Source organism: Rhineura floridana, chromosome 5 (assembly GCF_030035675.1).
Source record: "Rhineura floridana isolate rRhiFlo1 chromosome 5, rRhiFlo1.hap2, whole genome shotgun sequence".
Lineage (NCBI taxonomy): Eukaryota > Metazoa > Chordata > Lepidosauria > Squamata > Rhineuridae > Rhineura > Rhineura floridana.
The window spans coordinates 78,420,824-78,439,869 of NC_084484.1; the positions used below are offsets into that span (position 1 = coordinate 78,420,824).

General features: G+C 39.3%; 1 protein-coding gene across 5 annotated transcripts in view; it reads right to left on the bottom strand.

The window, feature by feature from the left end:
- The window catches only part of MAP7D2 (MAP7 domain containing 2), a 128,950-nt gene continuing 109,904 nt past the window's right edge, over positions 1–19,046 (bottom strand). For all 5 annotated transcript variants that reach the window (XM_061627273.1, XM_061627272.1, XM_061627274.1 and 2 more), the window contains 9 exons: positions 18,027–18,271; positions 14,324–14,450; positions 9,708–9,912; positions 9,395–9,499; positions 8,423–8,476; positions 5,379–5,457; positions 3,473–3,659; positions 2,204–2,479; positions 1–1,572 (listed from right to left, as the gene is read on the bottom strand). In XM_061627273.1, the coding sequence (XP_061483257.1) occupies positions 2,230–2,479; positions 3,473–3,659; positions 5,379–5,457; positions 8,423–8,476; positions 9,395–9,499; positions 9,708–9,912; positions 14,324–14,450; positions 18,027–18,271 (1,252 nt within the window). In that variant the 3' untranslated portion in view covers positions 1–1,572; positions 2,204–2,229. The remainder of the gene's footprint in view (positions 1,573–2,203; positions 2,480–3,472; positions 3,660–5,378; positions 5,458–8,422; positions 8,477–9,394; positions 9,500–9,707; positions 9,913–14,323; positions 14,451–18,026; positions 18,272–19,046) is intronic.

The window sequence follows — 19,046 nt, forward strand, 5'->3', positions numbered from 1 at the left end:
TCACAGCCAAATACGATAATTTTCTTTATTGTTTAGGAGGAAAACGGCAGAATTAACTTGGAAGAACACTGTACCATGCTACTACATACTGCACAGTCACCAAGGAGGTATTTTTTGCTGAATGACATCAACATAAAACATTGTAAGCATTTGGGTATATTATCACATAGTTTCAATAACTAATTTTAATTCTCAATAGGTGCCACTTTTAGAGTCACAAGAACAGAGTTACATTACATTTTGACACTCCCTATATATAAAAGTTTCCAGTTTCATTAGCTTCAACATAATTGTATTTTTTGTTGGTGTAACGAATGGGACAGAATTGTCCTCTAGGCAGCATAAAACACAGTACAAAAGTTAAGAGTTCGCACCAAGAGTTGAAATTCCTTGTGCACAACCCAGATTAAATTAAATACACTTTTAAGTCCCATTGATTTCAAATTAGAAAAATTTAAGTGCTTAACCTGCCCATTGAAATCAATGAATCTCAAAATGCTCAACTGGCTGAATCATGCCCTTCAAACAACATATGTAACACCTATGTAATCTCAGTAAGAGTAAGAGCTTTCTTCATATATGCTTGCAGAGTGCGAGAGGCCAAGAGACTATTGTGTTGCATGAGTACAACTTTCAGCACTCATGGTTATGCCTTATAATATCTTGTTGCCCATGTCTATATATTGTTTGCTATGGATTATATGATGCTGAGTTGTAGGATATTAACGAATCCCATGAATGAAAGCCACCTAGTATTGATAGCAGACATTGAATCTTGAACATTAACATATCGTCATTCTATACCCCATGATACAGTTACTTCTACAATAATACAATACACATGACTAATGGTATCAATCCTTTTTTCCAGTTAAAATTAAGTACGTTGTGATAAGAACTTACTAATTTCATTTGAGCACTGTATTAGTGGTAGCTCCAATTCAGTGCCAACGCAATTACTGACAGATCAAAGTAGTACAAGTAAAATGGTTATGTGCCATACTTTAATTAGGAATAACTATAATGCTCCACTGCCTGCAAGAAAGCCTCATGGATTCCAGCAGTAAGCATATTTTTTTCAAGCATTCTCAGTTCTTGATTTGCAATTAAATATAATAAATGGCATTTAAAAAACAACCTTTTCCCACAGGAAAAAAAAAACACCCAAAAGACATCACATGGCAAACACAGGGACTGCTGTTTAATTCCAATGTGCATTTTGATAGTTCAATTATAAAATTAAAATAATGGTTTTAAAATAAATGGACTGACTCACTTGGGAGCCCACTAAGATATATACATACATATATTTAATAACCATGTTTTCTTAGCAGCTAAAGCTCAAATTCTAAAAAAAAGCTCCCATAAATGTTCCCTGAAATCACTTAATCTGAAGTTTCCACTCTCGACCCAACTGACTAATTGCTGAACAATGCACATAGGAAGACATTAAATTCAGTGCAGAGGAACATGGTATTCAGTGTTGAGGACTGCAGCAGCTTCTTACAACGATAAGCTCTTGTTTACCAACAACAGTGTTGGAAGTGTCTTTAGTCTCCCAAATAATGTCATCTGTCAATCAGAAAAAGCAATAGAGTAAGTTTACATAAATCTAATGTTTCATTTTCAGATTATTATACATAATTGTTGTTCTCGCATTTACTGGTTTCCATTTCCAGTTTCTCAAGGTATAAATGCATAACATGGAAAACTGAACATTCATTAGTCCAGGAAATATAATGGCAGAAATGCCCTTCTTACAGCCACTGTTTGCATTTACAAACTTATTAACCACAGCTAATTTTCACCTTAACATCTGGCTGCTCATACATCTTAAAATGTTTTAAACATACAGGACAAAAAACAAACATTACCCTTTTCCAAAGTACTATTCACATGTTTAGTGAAGCCATGAGTGAGGCTGCACTGACTACCACACCCCATATATTCATGTATGCAGCTGAATGCATAAAAGGGACAACGTGCATACAGAGGGGCATGCCAGTGTCAGAGGTGCAGCCAGCCAATGCTACCCTGCTCCCTATTCACAAGCTCACTAAATGCATGAACAGTACCTGCTGAAGATGGCTCATACGTTTTTATTTCACTTGTGCAGTATGTTCTTGGCAGTCAAAGAGAACACACACAAACATTGCCTGCAAGAGGTAGCTAAGCAATTACACTTTTTACAAGACTACTGTACCTTATTGCTACGTAGCAGCATGTTTGTCAACACAAGGTGTTGAGAGTTGTCTCCTGCCCCGGACTATTAAATCCATCAATCAAGTTTTTATTACAGTCATCTATGCTAACACTTTCACTTGATAATTTGGGGTACGTGGCCTGGCCAGTAAAATCTAGTAGATCTTGAAGAGCCTTCCCATTATTTGATCCATTTTGGTCCAAAGAAACACCAGGCATAATTTCATTCAATGGTGAAAACTCAGGGATAGATATAAGTTCTTCTTTTGAAGCAGGACTGGAAAAAAAAAGAGAAGGTAAGAATCAACTTATTACCATTTATGTCCAATTGCATTCATGACAATGAAAATATCCTCAGATAAAAGCATGGTTTCAGCTCGTCCATTTTACAGTAGTGAGATAGTGGATAACATCAAGTACATTTTTAAGCTTTAAATCAAGTAAGACTGCAATCCTAGAAAACTTACCTTGGAGTAGGCACTATTTGACACAGTGGGATTTGCTTCTTAGTAAGCATGCATAGGATCAGGCTGCAGAATGCATTTTGCTCCTTTGTACACCATGGGTAAGAGTATCAAATATTGGTTCACAGATGTCGGTAAAAGGGAAGGAATGGCAAAACACAGAACTTTGACAAAGAATGTTTCATTAAATGATAAATGAAACTTTCAAATTATTAGGGTGAGGATACCAAGTTACTAGCTGGTATAGCACAGTGGGGAGGAGAGCCTGGCTGGGAGTCCAGAGTCGGTGAGTTCAAATCCCCACTCGTGTCTCCTGGGTGTAAAGGGCCAGCTAAAGATCACCCCCACAGTGAGTGGCTCAGGGGTTACGTGCCCTGCCACCTGTGCAGCCGTGGGCAAGTTGCATAGTCCCAAGGAGCCCAGTTGCCCCCCAGCCGGCAGCTGTGGACAAGGAAGGGACTGGCTTGTGTAGCTGCGGCAAGCTGAGCAGGCCCTAGCCAGCTGGGGAGAACTAGCCTCAGAGGGAGGCAATGGTAAACCCCCTCTGAATACCGCTTACCATGAAAATCCTATTCATAGGGTCGCCATAAGTCTGGAACGACTTGAAGGCAGTTCATTTCCATTTTTTTCACCAAGTTACTATGTATTTGCAAATTCAGCAAGTCTTTCTTAAAAAGAAACTTTTGAGAAGCATATCACTGAACCACATCATATAAAAACACATATCTAAACCAACAGCATTGGGCACATGTAACTAGTTGTGTGGTTCTTTGAATACTGACCAATATTTTCAAATGGTTATGTACCTCACATCCATAGACTGAACTTCATCTGTTGAATCATCGATGCTGTTTGATTTCCCATCCATTTGGTTCAGTTGAATAAGGCCCATAAGCGGCTTAAATCCATTAGAAAATACATCATGATGGAAAGAGTCAGACACAGCACATCCTAGGTCTTTATCATCTTTGCACTGCACCAGTCCATTCATTTCTATAAAACAAATTTCATTAGAAAATGCGATTTAACACACACACAACTTTTAAGTTATTGGCAAAAGTGATCCACAATGTTTATTTCTCTCTTTAATGCAGGATTGTTCTGTAGAAATAAGATTCAATATTATGCCTCAGTAGACCAGAGAAAGTTCAAAATGGAAATATACAAGAAAGTAAAATGTACAAGCTTAAAATTTAAATGTGTGTCATCTAAGAGCCTGGGTAGATGTTACATTCACTATGTGAGAACTCTGAAGGTTCTCCGCCAATAAAAAGAGGAAGATATAGAACTTACACTCTCACACTGAAAGCAGCAGCCTATAGCACCTCTGGGTGATAGCCAACTAAGTCATAAGCAGAGTAGACTCATTGGACTTAAGTCCAATGATTTCAATGGGACTACCCCAAGTATGACTTGGCTGGATATCACCCAGTTTATCTCCCTTATCTAGCACCTTATTTCTCCTGTTCTTTCCCATACCAACCAGGGAACCTACTGGTAGAAAAATAGCCAGTAAGAATAGAAGTGGGGGAGACAAACAATAGTTGAAGAAAGTCAGAGAGCAGTTTAGTGTATGTGCATGTGTGTGATTTCTATCTCCTCCAGTTTTTCTCTGTCTGGATGAGGAAACCTTCAGAACTCTCAGGAGGCAGAATTTCACATAGAGAGGTCGTGCTCACATGACAATGATAATGTACAGGAAAGAGTTGAGACATGAGTCCAGAATCATGCATTCTTTCATAGAGCCTGTTCAGTACTTATCTCCTGGAAACTCTACATTTGTTGAAAGTAGGAAAGGGTCTTAGCCCAGCATGTCTGTTACTCCATGCACTTTACTCATAGCGCATAGAATCCTATGGCTGAATCAGGAGATATGGCCTTTGTTTTAGTATGAACATAGGAAGTTCCGTTATACAGAGTAGTGATGGGCTTCATTTTCTGCAATAATCAGATCTGCCATTGGATTAATTATTATTTCTTATATTCTCTATCTTTGCAGAGAGAATTTTGAAGTAGAAACCAGTAGCCTGGTTTCCGATTCATTTTTTTCCCAATTAGTTTTTTTTTTAAAATCGCTTTTAAATTATTGATAGTCATTGATACTTTTATCGATCTACTTATCTACATGAGCTCTTCAAATGTGTATTCCCTTTCATTGATGTCAATGAAGTGTTGATTGTAACTGACAGATAGAAAGCAGCAGGGGGGAAGACACTGACTTGATTATCTGCCTTAATCTGCCCTGCAATGCACTAGAAAAAGAATGTAAACAGGCAAAGAATAAAGATTGATACCAGCGGAGACCTTTTCCATTTAAATAATGTGCTCCGTCACTGAGTTACAGGATCTTGTGGCCCTGCAAATCCACCCCTGCCTTCATTCTCACTATGCAGAGACTTTGTAGATTGAATAGTGCTGAATATTTATTTATACTGAAATTTATATCTTGCCTTTCTAGGCATATGTCAAATCAAGGTGGGTTACAAGGTTAAAAGTAACAAGTATAACAGTATAAAAGACAACAAAAATGAAACAGCAGATCAGTCAAAAGCCCCAAACTAAACAGAGTCTGCCAGAATTATACTCTGAACAGATCTGGCAAAACTCTTGAACTTTCAGAATGTATTGCCAAAAATCATAACAATCCAGCAGGTTTCATATGGATTTTGGAAGGCTATCAATACATAACTTATATTAATACAGTATTTTTACCTGCTTGACTGACAGCCGGTGGCTTTGGCTGTTTGTCCACATTTAGAGATGATGGCACATCTGGCTGAATTTCTTCCTTCTGTAGCAAACATATTAAATTCATAAAATGCAAACCTTTGCAGAGGTATCTTACAGGTTATTTTTTGCTCAAAATGTTACACACACAGATACAGACACACACACACACACACACACAAAATACGTAACAAAATATATTGATCTTGTTGTAACATTCTCTATCAACTAGAAGGAACCAGACATATGGAAGAACAATGCCTGTTGAAGGAGATGAATGGGGGGCTTTCAGCAAGATCCTTACATCATGTCTGCATTATCTGCTCCAGTGTGAGAAAGGTAGACATTGCCTAAGTACTTATACCAACACCTGTCCTCTAGGTTTCTCCAACCTTTACAGGGACTGCAAGTTGATACCTAGAGATCAGAGATGCCTTGTCCCTGTGCCAGATTCTCCAGCAATTTGGTTTTTTTGACCAGTCAAGGTGCTGTGTGTGTGCATCTGTGGTATTAATAAATAATAGCTAGAACCCCTGACATTTCTTTCTTAAGTCCCTTGGGCTGATAACTGCAGAAGCAATAGCCATTTGACACAAGTAGCACCTTCCTTCACCAATCATGCTGGCAAGGATGGCAGAAAAATGTACACCAGCCAGCTCTTCAGCTCCTTGTGCAATAACACTAATTGCCTTGATCTTCGAACGCTACTGCTGAATGAGAGAGCCTCAAACTAAATGAACTGTATAGCAGAAAGCAGCGATTAAGGGTCAAATTTTATGTTAAATGGAGTTAAGTGTTTCTTCCTATGCAGAAGGGCCGTAGCTCAGTGAAGAACATCTGCTTTGCATGAAGAAAGTCCCCGGTTCAATCGCTGGCATCTCTAGGAGGTCTGGGAGAGACTCCTGTATGGAACCTGGATAGCTGCTGCCAGTTAGCGTAGACAATACTGAGCTGGATAGACCCAGGATCTGACTCAGTAAAAAGCAGCTTCCCAAGTTCTGATGTTCCCGTCCTGTTTTGTTTGCATTACTGAAAAGCAGCCACAGAAGCTTCAGTTGAGAGGAGAGCAGAAACTCTTTCCTGTCCTACTGTTTGTTTTTCCAAAATGCCCTAAGCTGCTTTCCTGTATGAGTGTGTTTGGGGAGATACTGTGCCAACCAAGAGAGACAGCAAAGATCACTTATTTTCACCTCTCCCTCTACAGGCATAAGAGGAGCATAACTGAGGCATTATTTGCCCTGATGTTGCCCCATAGTTGCACATATTTGGTATATTCTGTTGAATATACCAGAGAGAAACAATAAGTTGTGGCAATCCTTCTGAAAGGAGCAAAAGTAACCATTGTGTTAAAACACAACTGAAGAATAATATTTGGATTTCTCCTCCTCTAGGATGCACCTTAACGTGGTGAGGGGGTTTCAGAGTGTTGAAGAAGCTGAGAGAAATGCCATCAGGAGTCTAGAGCAAGAGGCTGGACTTCTAGGAGAGGCACCCATGGCGGAATGGTCAAAGCTGAGGCACCAGACTAAGATACATCCAAACTCAAAGGAAGGCAAAGGTAAACCTCCTCTGAATACCTCTTACCACAAAATGCTATGAACAGAGTATCCAAAATGCAACACAAGATAATGCTGGAAGATAAAAACCCCAGGTCAGAAGGCACTCCCCAAGCTACTGGGGAAGAACAAAGGACAAGTACGAGTAGCGCTGTGGCAAGTAAAGTAATGCTCAAGATTCTACAACAAAGGCTCTTACCACATATGGAGTGAGAAATGCCAGACGTCCAAGCTGGATTTAGAAAAGCCAGAGGTACCAGAGACCATACCACAAACATACGTTGGATAATGGAATGGACTAAGGAATTTCAGAAGAAACTCACCCTGTGCTTTATAGATTACAGTAAAGCCTTGGACTGTGTAGATCATGAAAAACTATGGAAGGCTTTAAAAGAAATGGGGGTACCACAGCATCTGATTGTCCTGATGTGCAACCTATACTCTGGACAAGAGGCTACTTACTGTAAGGACAAAATATGGAGAAATCTATTGCTTCCCCATCGGAAAGGGTGTGAGACAGGGGTGTATTTTATCATCCTATTTGTTTAATCTATATGCAGAACATATCATACGGAAAGTGGGATTGGACCAAGATGAAGGAGGTGTGAGAATTGGAGGGAGAAATATCAATAATTTAAGATATGCAGATGATACCATACTACTAACAGAAACCAGTAATGATTTGAAACGAATACTGATGAAAGTTAAAGAGGAGAGCGCAAAAGGACTACAGCTGAGCGTCAAAAAGGCTAAAGTAACGACTACAGAAGGTTTGAACTTGTCAAGGATTATCAATACCTCAGCACAGTCATTAACCAAAATGGAGACAATAGTAAAGAAATCAGAAGAAGGCTAGGACTGGGGAGGGCAGCTATGAGAGAACTAGAAAAGGTCCTCAAATGTAAAGATGTATTGCTGAACATTAGAGTCAGGATCATTCAGACCATGGTATTTCCAATCTCTATGTATGGATGTGAAAGCTGGACAGTGAAAAAAGTGGATAAGAGAAAGATCAACTCATTTGAAATGTGATGTTGGAGTTGAGCTTTGCAGATACCATGGATCGCAAAAAAGGCAGATAATTGGGTGTTAGAACAAATTGAACCAGAACTGTCACTAGAAGCTAAAATGTTGAAACTGAGGTTTTCGTACTTTGGACACATAATGAGAAGACACGATTCACTAGAAAAGACGATAATGCTGGGAAAAACAGAAGGGAATAGAAAAAGAGGAAGTCCAAACAAGAGATGGATCGATTCCATAAAGGAAGCCACAGACCTGAACTTATAAAGATCTGAACAGGGTGGTTTATAACAGATGCTATTGGAGGTCATTGATTCATAGAGTCGCCACACGTTGTAATCAACTTGAAGGCACATAACAACATTTGGATTTCTGGGTGAACAGGAATTTATTATATGTTGAACTACAAAATTCTACACCTCCAAGGAAAAGAAGGAAATTCTGTTCCACCTTGATTTCTGGTGTGTCGCTTTTTCTTGTCCTTTTCATTATTTCATCTATTCTCTAAAATGAAAAAGAAAAGAAAAATGTTATTTGCTATCGTTTGCTTCCAAATCTGAAAGTATTATTGCATCAATACATAGCAAAGAAGAATAAGTCCCTTTTCTAGCAGCTTTTACATAACTTACAGAGGCTACAGATATGTGGATCTTGAATAAGGTCATAAATCTTTGGATAGTCACATAAGGTGTGGTAGCGGAGCAACTGACCATATTCCTGGATCATTGCTGTTACTATCTTCCAATATAGTTTCCTTTTAACATGGTTCATCTATGTAATACAGGCATACCCCGCTTAATGTCGCTTCACTTAACGTCACCTCGCTATAACATACATGCTCCATACGTCCCCATACCCCGCTTAACATTTGCGTGCTTCGCAATAACATACACTTTATTGGCATGACACCACTGCCATCTAGTGGTGATTGCATGCAGTACAAGTGAAGACAATTGCTTCACTTAAAGTTTATTTTCGCTTAAAGTATACTCTCTGGTCCCATTGCGAACGTTAAAGTGGGGTATGCCTGTAACGCAGTGGCAAGTTACCAATGCTAACAATTTTCAACCATCAGATTAAATGCACTTGCTACATATGTAACAGAGTAAATATATTTTGCTTTTGTTATAGACTCTGCAGGTTTATTACAGCCTGGTCAACCATGTCCCTATACATGGAGTTTGCAATTGGCAGGCAGATCACACGTATATCAACGGGCAGCTCCTGAATCTTAAGAGTTAAACACGAAAAGGATAATAATTTTGAACAGGGCTTATAATCAGCTATTACATTTGACACTAGGAGCTCAAATATATCTAGTTCTTCTTTTGTCTAGGGCACCTTTAATTAGAGATGGGTTTCATATACTCATAGGAATAAAAGTAACAATGCCTTTACACTTGATATGGACCATCTGACTACCTTCTTTCTCTCCAGTCTTTCTTGCTCTATCTGCTGCATAATTTGTTCCCTTTCCAGACGCAGATGTTCAGCCGCCTCCCGGGCCTTTGCTTCTGCTGCTTCTTTCTAATTAAACACACATAAGCCAACACACAACTTATTTATTTAAATACTGACAACTTACAAGCCTGCAGAAAAATGTAGTAACCATATTCCCCCAAAGTATAGTTCCAAAGTACTGTATTGGGTACCCTAGGTTCTGTCTCGAAAGAGGCCGCATAGTGAAACCACTTCCAAAGAATACACACACCCCTCCTCCTCCAAAGGCTCATACCTGCAAAGCGATCACAGCTTTCAATTCCTTTTCTTGCCTTTCCCTTAGCATGCTTTCTTCTTCAGCTCTCCTCCTAGCTTCCTCTTCTGCTGTTCTCCTAGCCTCTTCTTCTTCACGTCGCCTTTTCTCTTCTCTCCTGAGGGCCTCTTCTTCCAACCGAATCCTCTCTTCTTCTGCCTTTCTTTTCAGCTCTTCTCTCTCTAGCCTTCAAAGCCACAACAATATTTTTAGACTACCAGAAAGATTATACCTTGCATTACACTTAAACATGGCACAGAATCATGTATTTGTGCATTTCCTTGGAGAACAGGAGATGCATCTGAAATTATGGGGGATCCAGTTCTGGGAAATCATGAACAAGGATGCACTATACTTTAGATAAGCACAGACTATTAACTTTCCCCTGTCTGAAGATGAAACTAATTAAAAGCTCTCTTTTTAAACTAATTAAAAGCTTTCCCTTGTATGGCACATCACATACCAGTGGGACTCTCTTATTTACCCTGAAGGAGGACAGGACAAAGCACAGGTCATTCCAATACAAGTAGAAAGAAAGAAACAAAAGGCAGTAGAGACTATGGACAGGAAGGACTCTCCAGTGGTGGTGACCTGCAAGGTGTGTGCAATGTTTGTTTTCTTGCCTGAGAACAAGGAATACAGGTGCAACCAGTGCAAGCTGGTGGCACTATTGGAAGAAAAAGTGAGGAGCCTAGAACAGTGGGTGGCCACACTGAAGAGTATAAGAGAAAATGAGGAGTTCTCAGATAGAACGCTGGAACAACAACAGCAAAGAGAAGTACAAGAGGTGGAAGAACAACAGCATGTTGAAGCAGCAGAGACTGCTGTGGAGAACAACAATGAAGTGGAAGAAACTCTGTGGAAAAGGGTGGCAGTTAAGAGCAGAACAGCAAGAAGACATCCATCACTGGTGGAACTACAGAACCACTTCAAGGCACTTGAGGATGAGAATAGAGAACAATCTGCAAGGGAAGAATTACAGGAGACCCCACGTGACAGCAAGCAAGAAGCTGAAGCTCAGTCAAGTAGATGCAATGAAACCACTCCCCATGACAAGAAGAAAAGAGTAGTAGTGGTGGAAGATATCCTACCGCATGGGATTGAAACCCAAGTATGCCAAGAAGATCCATGGACTTGCCAGGTTTGCTGCCTCTCTGGAGGACAGATTAGAGATTTGAAGGAAGGGTTGCCATCACTCATAAAGCCCACTGACAGATATCCCTTCTCATCCATGTGGGATACTGTATGATACTGTACTGCCATGTGGAGCTATGATATGGAGCTATGAAGAAATCATGTCAGACTTTGAAGCTCTAAGAAGGAAGCTCTAAGAAGGAAACTCAAGGACTTTGGGACCCAGATAGTTTTCTTGTCCATCCTTCTGATACTCAGAACAGGAATGGAAAGGGAAAAAAAAATACTTTCTACTACAAAGGTGGTGCCGATGCGAGAGATTTGGATTCTGGGACCACGGGCTATGCTTCCTGGAAGATAGATTGCTGGGAAGTGATGAGTTGCACCTCACAAGGACGGGGAGGAATGTGTTTGGCCACAGCATGGAGAAATTCATCAGGAGAGCTTTAAACTGAATCCTGGGGGGAGAGAGACGTAAACTTGGCGGTAACAACTAACAAAGGCTTGTGCGCAGTAAGAGGAACTGAGGGAACGGCTGTAATGGGACCCAGTAATAGTCTTCATGAAAAGGTAGGAAGGAAACCAGGCCATAAATCAGATGGTCTTTAATGTCTGTATCCTAATGCCCAGAGTATGGGAAACAAACAGGACAAACTTGAACTCTTAACAGAGGAGAGTAAATACAACTTGATCGGTAGAACTAAAACTTGGTGGGATGACTCTCATGACTGGAATACAGTGACTGAAGGATATAACTTGTCCAAAAAGAAAAGAAGCAACAGAAAGGGAGGCAGAGTCACCTATATGTTAAAAATATATATCCCTGAACAGAAATACAGGAGGATGAGCTTGGTAGCTTCCACCAAGAGCAACTGGATTAAAATAAACGGGGCAAGGAATAAAAGGAACATGGTAGTTGGAGTCTACTACCGGCCACCCAATCAAGGAGAAGATGAGGATGAAACTTTTGCAAAGCAAATTACCAATGTTCCAAGAACGCATGATGTAGTAGTAATTGGGGCCTTAAATTACCCCACTATCTGTTGAGAGACAAATTCTGCCAAACACGGCCCCTCCAAGAAATTCCTGAGTTGTGCTGGAGATAATTTTCTCCTACAGAAAGTGGAGGAAGCAACTTGAGGATTCTGACTAACAGAGACAACTTGGTAGATGAAGTGGCAGTTATGGGAACTCTGGGGGAAAGTGACCACACTATACTAGAGTTCTTGATTTTGATGGAAGCAAAAACTGAGAGTAGCCATATGCATACCCTGGACTTCAGGAAAGTCGCTTTTAATAAACTCAGAACAACGGTAAGTAAGGTGCCTGGCAAGCGACCGTAATGAGAAAAGGAGTCCAAGATGGCTGGGAGTTTCTAAAAGAGGAAATTCTAAAGGCACAATGACAAACAATTCCAACAAGGAAAAACAGGGAAAAGGCAGCAGCAGAAGCCAATGTGGCTTCACAGAAAACTTAAAAGATTACTTGAAAACAAAAAAGGACACATACAGGAAATGGAAGGAAGGCCAAACCACAAAGAAAGAGTACAGAAAGGTAGCACGGAATTGTAGGGATAGCATCAGGAAGGCTAAACCTGAGAATGAGCTGAGGTTAGTGAGAGATGCCAAAAGCAACAAAAAAGCTTTCTTCAGGTACATCCATAGTAAAAAATAGAGAAAAGAAATGGTGGTTCAGCAACTCAATGAAGATGGCAAAATGATAACAGATGACAAAGGCAGGAGTGCACAATTCTTACTTTGGCTTAGTCTTCTCCCAAACGAGAGTCTATGACCCTCCTGAGAAACGTGAAGTTGAAGGGGCAGGATTGCAGTTTGAGATTAATAGACAACTGGTCAAGAAATACCTAATCACTTTGAACGAGTCTCAAATCTCCAGGGCCCGATGAACTGCATCCTAGAGAATTGAAAGAACTGGCTGAAGAATTCTCGGAACCGTTATCTTTGTCTATTATCTTTAAAAAATCGTGGAGGATGGATGAAGTGCCGGAGGACTGGAGGAGGGCTAATGTTGTCCCTATCTTCAAAAAGTGCAAAAAGGAGGGACCTAGGAACTACGGACAGCCTGACATCGACCCCTGGGGAAATTATGGAGCTGATTATAAAGTGGTCAAGCTTGAAAGCACCTTGAAAACAGTGCAGTGATTACTAGAAGCCAATATGGATTTACCAAGAACAAATCCTGCCAGACTAATCTTATCTCATTTCTTGATTGGGTAACCTCCCTGGTAGACTGTGTGAAAGCTGTGGACATAATATATCTCGACTTCAGCAAAGCTTTTGACAACGTGCCCCATGATATTCTGATTACCAAGCTAACTAAATGTGGGCTGGATGGAACAACCACCAAGTGCTACAGCATTGTACTCAAACAGTACTTATCAATGCTTCCTTCTCAAACTGGAGAGCGGTAACGAGTGGGCTACCGCAGGAATTGCTCCTGGGCCCAGTGCTTTTCAACATTTTTATTAATGACTTGGATGAGGAGGTGCAGGGAACGCTTATCATATTTGCAAATGATACAAAATTGGGAAGGGATACCTAATACCTTGGAAGACAGAAACAACATTCAAAGGGATCTTGATAGGCTGGAGCATTGGGCTGAAAACAACAGAATGAAATTTAAAATTCAAAGTTCTACACGTAGGAAAAAGAAACCAAATGCACAGTTATAAGATGGGGATATCTGGCTTAGCAGTACTACATGCAAGAAGGATCTTGGGATTGTTGTTGATCATACGCTGAATATGAGCCAACAGTGTGGTGTGTCTGCAAAAAAAGCAAATGCTATTTTAGGCTGCATTAACAGAAGTATAATTTCCAAATTGCATGAAGTACTTGTTCCCCTCTATTCAGCACTGGTTAGGCCTCATCTTGAGTACTGTGCCCAGTTCTGAACACCACAGTTTAAGAAGGATGCAGACAAACTGGAACAGGTTCAGAGGAGGGCAACGAGGATGATCAGGAAACTAGAAACAAAGCCCTATGAGGAGAGACTGAAAGAACTGGGCATGCTTAGCCTTCAGAAGAGAAGACTGAGGGGAGATATGATAGCACTCTTCAACTACTTGAAAGGTTGTCACACAGAGGCCAGGATCTCTTCTCGATCATCCCAGACTGCAGGATACGGAATAAAGGGCTCAAGTAAGAAGAAGCCAGATTTCAACTGAATATCAGGAAAAACTTCCTAACTGTTACAGCGGTGTGACAATGGAACCAATTGCCTAGGGAGGTGATGGGCTCTCCAACACTGGAGGCCTTCAAGAGGCAGCTGGACACCCACCTGTTGGATATGCTTTAAGTTGGATTCTCACATTGAGCAGGGGGTTGGACTTGGTAGCCTTATAGGCCCCTTCCAACTCTACATTTCTATGATTCTATAAGCAATAATGATAAAAAGTGTGCGTTGTTATCAATGGAGAAGCAAGGTGGTGGTGGGGAAGATACCTTTCATGTTCCTCTCTTTCCTGCCTTTCTTTTTCATTTTGTTCTTTCTGGAGACGAGCCTGACGTCTCTTCTCTGCTAAAATTCTTGTAGCTTCTTCAGCATCAGTAGTCCCTGCTGCAAGTTTTCCTAACAGAATGGTGATGGGATCAGAGTATTAGACAACAGCCAGGAAACATCGGGCAAAGAATACATTCCATGGAATTTTATTTTATTTATTTGAAGCATTTATAAATCACTTCATATTTAGAAAAAAATCAAAGTGGTATACACAAAACAAAAATATATAATGCAGTAAAATAAAGCCAACAGAATACACAAAGATGAGTGGACAACCACAGCCGACATCATATATATAAAGGCCCTGATAGCTGCTGCTTCTAGGAAAAATAACTTCAGGAGACTTCCGGGAAGGGTGACTTCGCTTGTGCCTGCTTTTGAGACGGGCTCCCGCCTCAAAAGAAGCTTATTCAGATATAAATCAGTCAGAACATTTTTTTTTTTGACTGATGAAATTTCTCCCGGGCAGGGAGAAACGTAGAGATCAACCTCAAAAGCCTGTTTTTGTTGGGAGGACTGGATTTCATTAATTTATGACAAAAGGTCCAGCCAACAATGCCGGATGGACTTCCAAACTTTTGCTCTATCTGTTTAATGCGATACGTTTATATTTTCTTCAAAGAGAAAACCGACTAACAGGCAAGCACCCTTCTTTCTATTATTTTTCTTACTTGGTTTAAATTGTTGCAGCAAAAGGAGATTTGTCAGATTGATCGGCTTTGAAGTACTCCTGGGTGAGCTATAACTCTTCTCTGTTATTCATGAAATTAACAGCTTATCTCTGTTTCTGTTGCAAAAAGCTGTCCTGGAAGTGCATTCTAAAGATATAAACAGAAGAGGGATTTCTATTCCGAGGAATGTTATATTGTCTGGGACTATTCTCTTTTTGGTCTATTTTATTTCGACGAATCTGCTTCTTCACGACGCCACTAACTGTTTTGATGCTGGGAACTAAATTTGTTTTGTATTCTTGAACATAGAGAGATAAGGCAGGCTGCTCTGTTTATACTGTGATGTCATCAAGCCTGGAATATTAACCCAATTGTTGCTGAAATAAGAAGTGGCTCTTCTTTACTTCTGTTTTGCTTTGTTTTCGTGGTTTTAAAAATGGCAATCAAGAAAGTGGCTGAGAATCTGGAAGTAATTATGTTTCAGAAAATAATGGATGAGATTGAGATAACGAAACAAACCCTGCGACAGGGCAGTAAGGAGCTGAAAATTGAACTGAGCAAAATGACGCAGGAGCTTAAAGAAATAGGGGATCCTGTGAGAGAGGAGAATGAGATCAGAGATGAGAAAAGAAAAAATAAAGGGAAGATACAAGCCCTAGAGATTGGAACAAATGTGGAATTGGAAAAAGATCTGGAGTTTATGGATATTAGAAATAAAATCTACTGTTTGGAATTTAACGTTATCTCTGAAGAAATTAATGAAGATATTAGAGATAAAGTTATCAATGGCTTGGATAATCTTCTGGACTGGACTGACGTGATGGAGTTTGATATAGTGAAAATCTATGGAATTAACTGCAGCCATGTGACAATGGAAAAACTCTCAAGAGATGAGCCAGTGCATTTTGTTAAAAAGAAGAACAGAGATATGACTTTACAACAGTACTTCAGCAACTTATTCAGAATGGATGGCAAGAAAATATTTGGGATAGAGGAAATTCCCATCAGACTCTTATTATATGACTATGGCTATGACAGCAAGATTATTATGGAATACTGATAATGGAAGATTGGACACTGAAATTACTGGACTTAACAGGACTATTGAAGATGGAAGATGAAATTAATAGGGATAATGGAATAATGGCTATTGAAATTATTGGACCTAACAGATTTTGATGAGATGGATTAATCGAAATGTTTATTTGGAGAAAAATTGATAGATATATTTCTTAAAGAATTGAAACCTCTCTTTGACTTTTTGTGGAAAGAATAAAGTAATGTTTATGAGATTTGATGATTAATTAAGATAACTACTGGAGGAAAGTGATTTTATAATATAATTTAAGAGACAGGATTGTTATATATTGTAGACCTATAACTGATTTGATCTGTGACAAATGGGAAGTCAATATTTTATTTTTTTGCTTAATCATTTTTGTTTTGTTTTGTTTTTTGTCTTTGAATGTTTTATGATTTTGTTTTGTATGTTTTATGAAAATTTGAATAAAAATTATTGCAAAAAAAAAGAAAAAAAAAGAAAAATAACTTCAGGTTAGGGTGATTTGAAGTGAAAAAGCAAAGTGTTGCTTAAGTGCTACTTTCCCCATGCCATGAGGTTCTAGATCAAGGGTGGGGAACCTATGGCCCTCCAAATGTTGCTGGACTGCAATTCCTACTACTCATGACAATTGGCTATGCTTGCTGGGACTGGTAAGAGGTGTAGTGCAACAACATTTGGAGGGTCACAGCTTCCCCATCTGTGTTCCAGGCCATTTAATGTATATAAAGAACACTCTGATTTTGACTCCTGAAATCACAAACATTATTTTGGATCGATTTATGCCCATATGATCCACTGCATTATTTCTCTTACTTGATTTTCACCTTCTTACTGATTTTCAACTTCTTATATCTGAAATCACTACACTAGTACTGGGTTTGTAGTGCGAGATGTTTACTTTTTCTTGTTCTTGCTTGTTTACCAAAAAACAAGATTAGCTTACGTAGTGCCCTCCAGATATTTTTGGATTACAAGCATCCCTTGATCATGTTGGTGAGGTGGATAGGACACATAGTCTAACAACATCTGGAGGACTCCACATTGGCAACCTATGCAATAAAGAAAATATTTATAAAAAGAAAAGAAAAAGGAACAGGTGTGGTAAAGATTACGCAACCTCCTGGCTTCCCGACATCTACTTTTAAGTCAGTCTCTTCTGAAGTTGTTTTGTTTAGAAGTAGCAACTACTGGAACACTGGAATAGTCAGACAGTAAGTTCAGTAATGACAGAAATATATTCCTCACAGATGTTCTAAATTTATTGACGTACAAATAAGTTCAGTGTCAAAGTGAGGGCCACTTTGAACGTTCCACAGAAGCGGCAAAAGAGGAAAAGCGAAAAAATTACTAAGCAGAGAAAAAATATTTAGAAGGCATATCAACAAAGCTGTAACAACCCTATTCCTAGACCGCTACCTCAACTAATTGTGCAAATGAAACCTTTGTTTCACTTTTTAAAGTAGAAAAAATGTTCTCAAATTATTCCTCATTGCACCTACTATTCATATTATCGTCAGTAAAGCAGGGCATGATATTGTATTGAGGTTGACACTGCAACAAGGAAGTGCACAAGAAAACATCCAGGAGTTATGTCTGGATCCTCCAGATACTATGCTTACCAATAGGCCTTTCCAGACAGCAAAGCATCCCATATTTTATTCTTAATACTCTACTGCTGCTAGCCCTAACTGAAGACTCTATCAAGAGTTCCTGAGGGCAACTCTCATAAAGTTAAGGTGCTGATAGCACTTTCTGGATCAGTGCCAAATTTTCTGTGCCGCAAGGATAAAAATCATAGCGCTAGTTATTTGAATCAATACTATATGGAGTGAAGAGGTATTGGGGAATTTCTGTAGAAGCAAAAAACAACAACACCCAGCCCCACAAAAAACTAAAAGAAAAAAGACACACCTTCATTGCCTTCAGTCTTTCCTATAGAAGACAGAGATTTTTCAGCAAAAGGTTGGCTTACAGCCTCTTCAGCAGGTGTTGCTTGACTTTTCTGGCTAATAGTCTCCCTTTGATTGTCTTTATGCTTTTCTGCCTTTTTCTTAGGTGTTTCTTGGCTGAGATTTGAACTGGCACGGTATTTCACAGGAGAAGCTGGATACTGTTTAGTAGTCTTGGGAGACTGAGGGTAACTCTTTGTGATTGTTCTAAAAAATAAATTAAAATAAATAATTCCATATCATACTACCAATCAAATCCAGAAAGTACAAATCAATGGTTAACTGATCTTAACCTTGGCTAATTTCCTCCCTCTACACCCCCCATCCTTTTACATCAAACAAAAAATGAAACAAAAAGCTACAAACACAAAATGAGAATTAGGTTTGTAGACTGTTTTCAGGCAAAATAGAACTGTGACCAAAAATATTTGGAAGAAATAGATCATGTGCTAGGCAGCAAATTGACTGTTAAAAAGCAGGCAAAGAGAAGTTGTGTCAACTGGGTTTAATGGCAAATCCATGCCATACTTGTTCACAAAAATTAAAATATCATGAGACAATTTGACTTCATCTTGATTGGTAGATTCAGAAAGCATGAAAACATGGGGGGGGGGAACCTAAGTCAATGACAAACACATAACTTGACCTCATATCAATACACTAGCTTGTTTGTGTGGGAATATCCCCCCAGTAATTCATTGTCTTTAAGTGAAGATCCATTTTTGACTGTGAATACAGATCTGAACATGGCAACGATTTGAAGTTATCAGTATCTACTTTTAAGTGAGAAGACATCAAAATCAGCTGATTCTATATATTTTGTAGACATCTCTCTACTATTAAATATACATGCCACTTCCTGGCTCAGCTCTAATTTCAGCCAGATATATACAAATCTCCTTGTCCCTTTTGTCCTCTAGTCAGCATTTCTTGGTATCCAATTTATCTTTTATTTTCTGTCTCTGCCTAATGAACTTTTGGG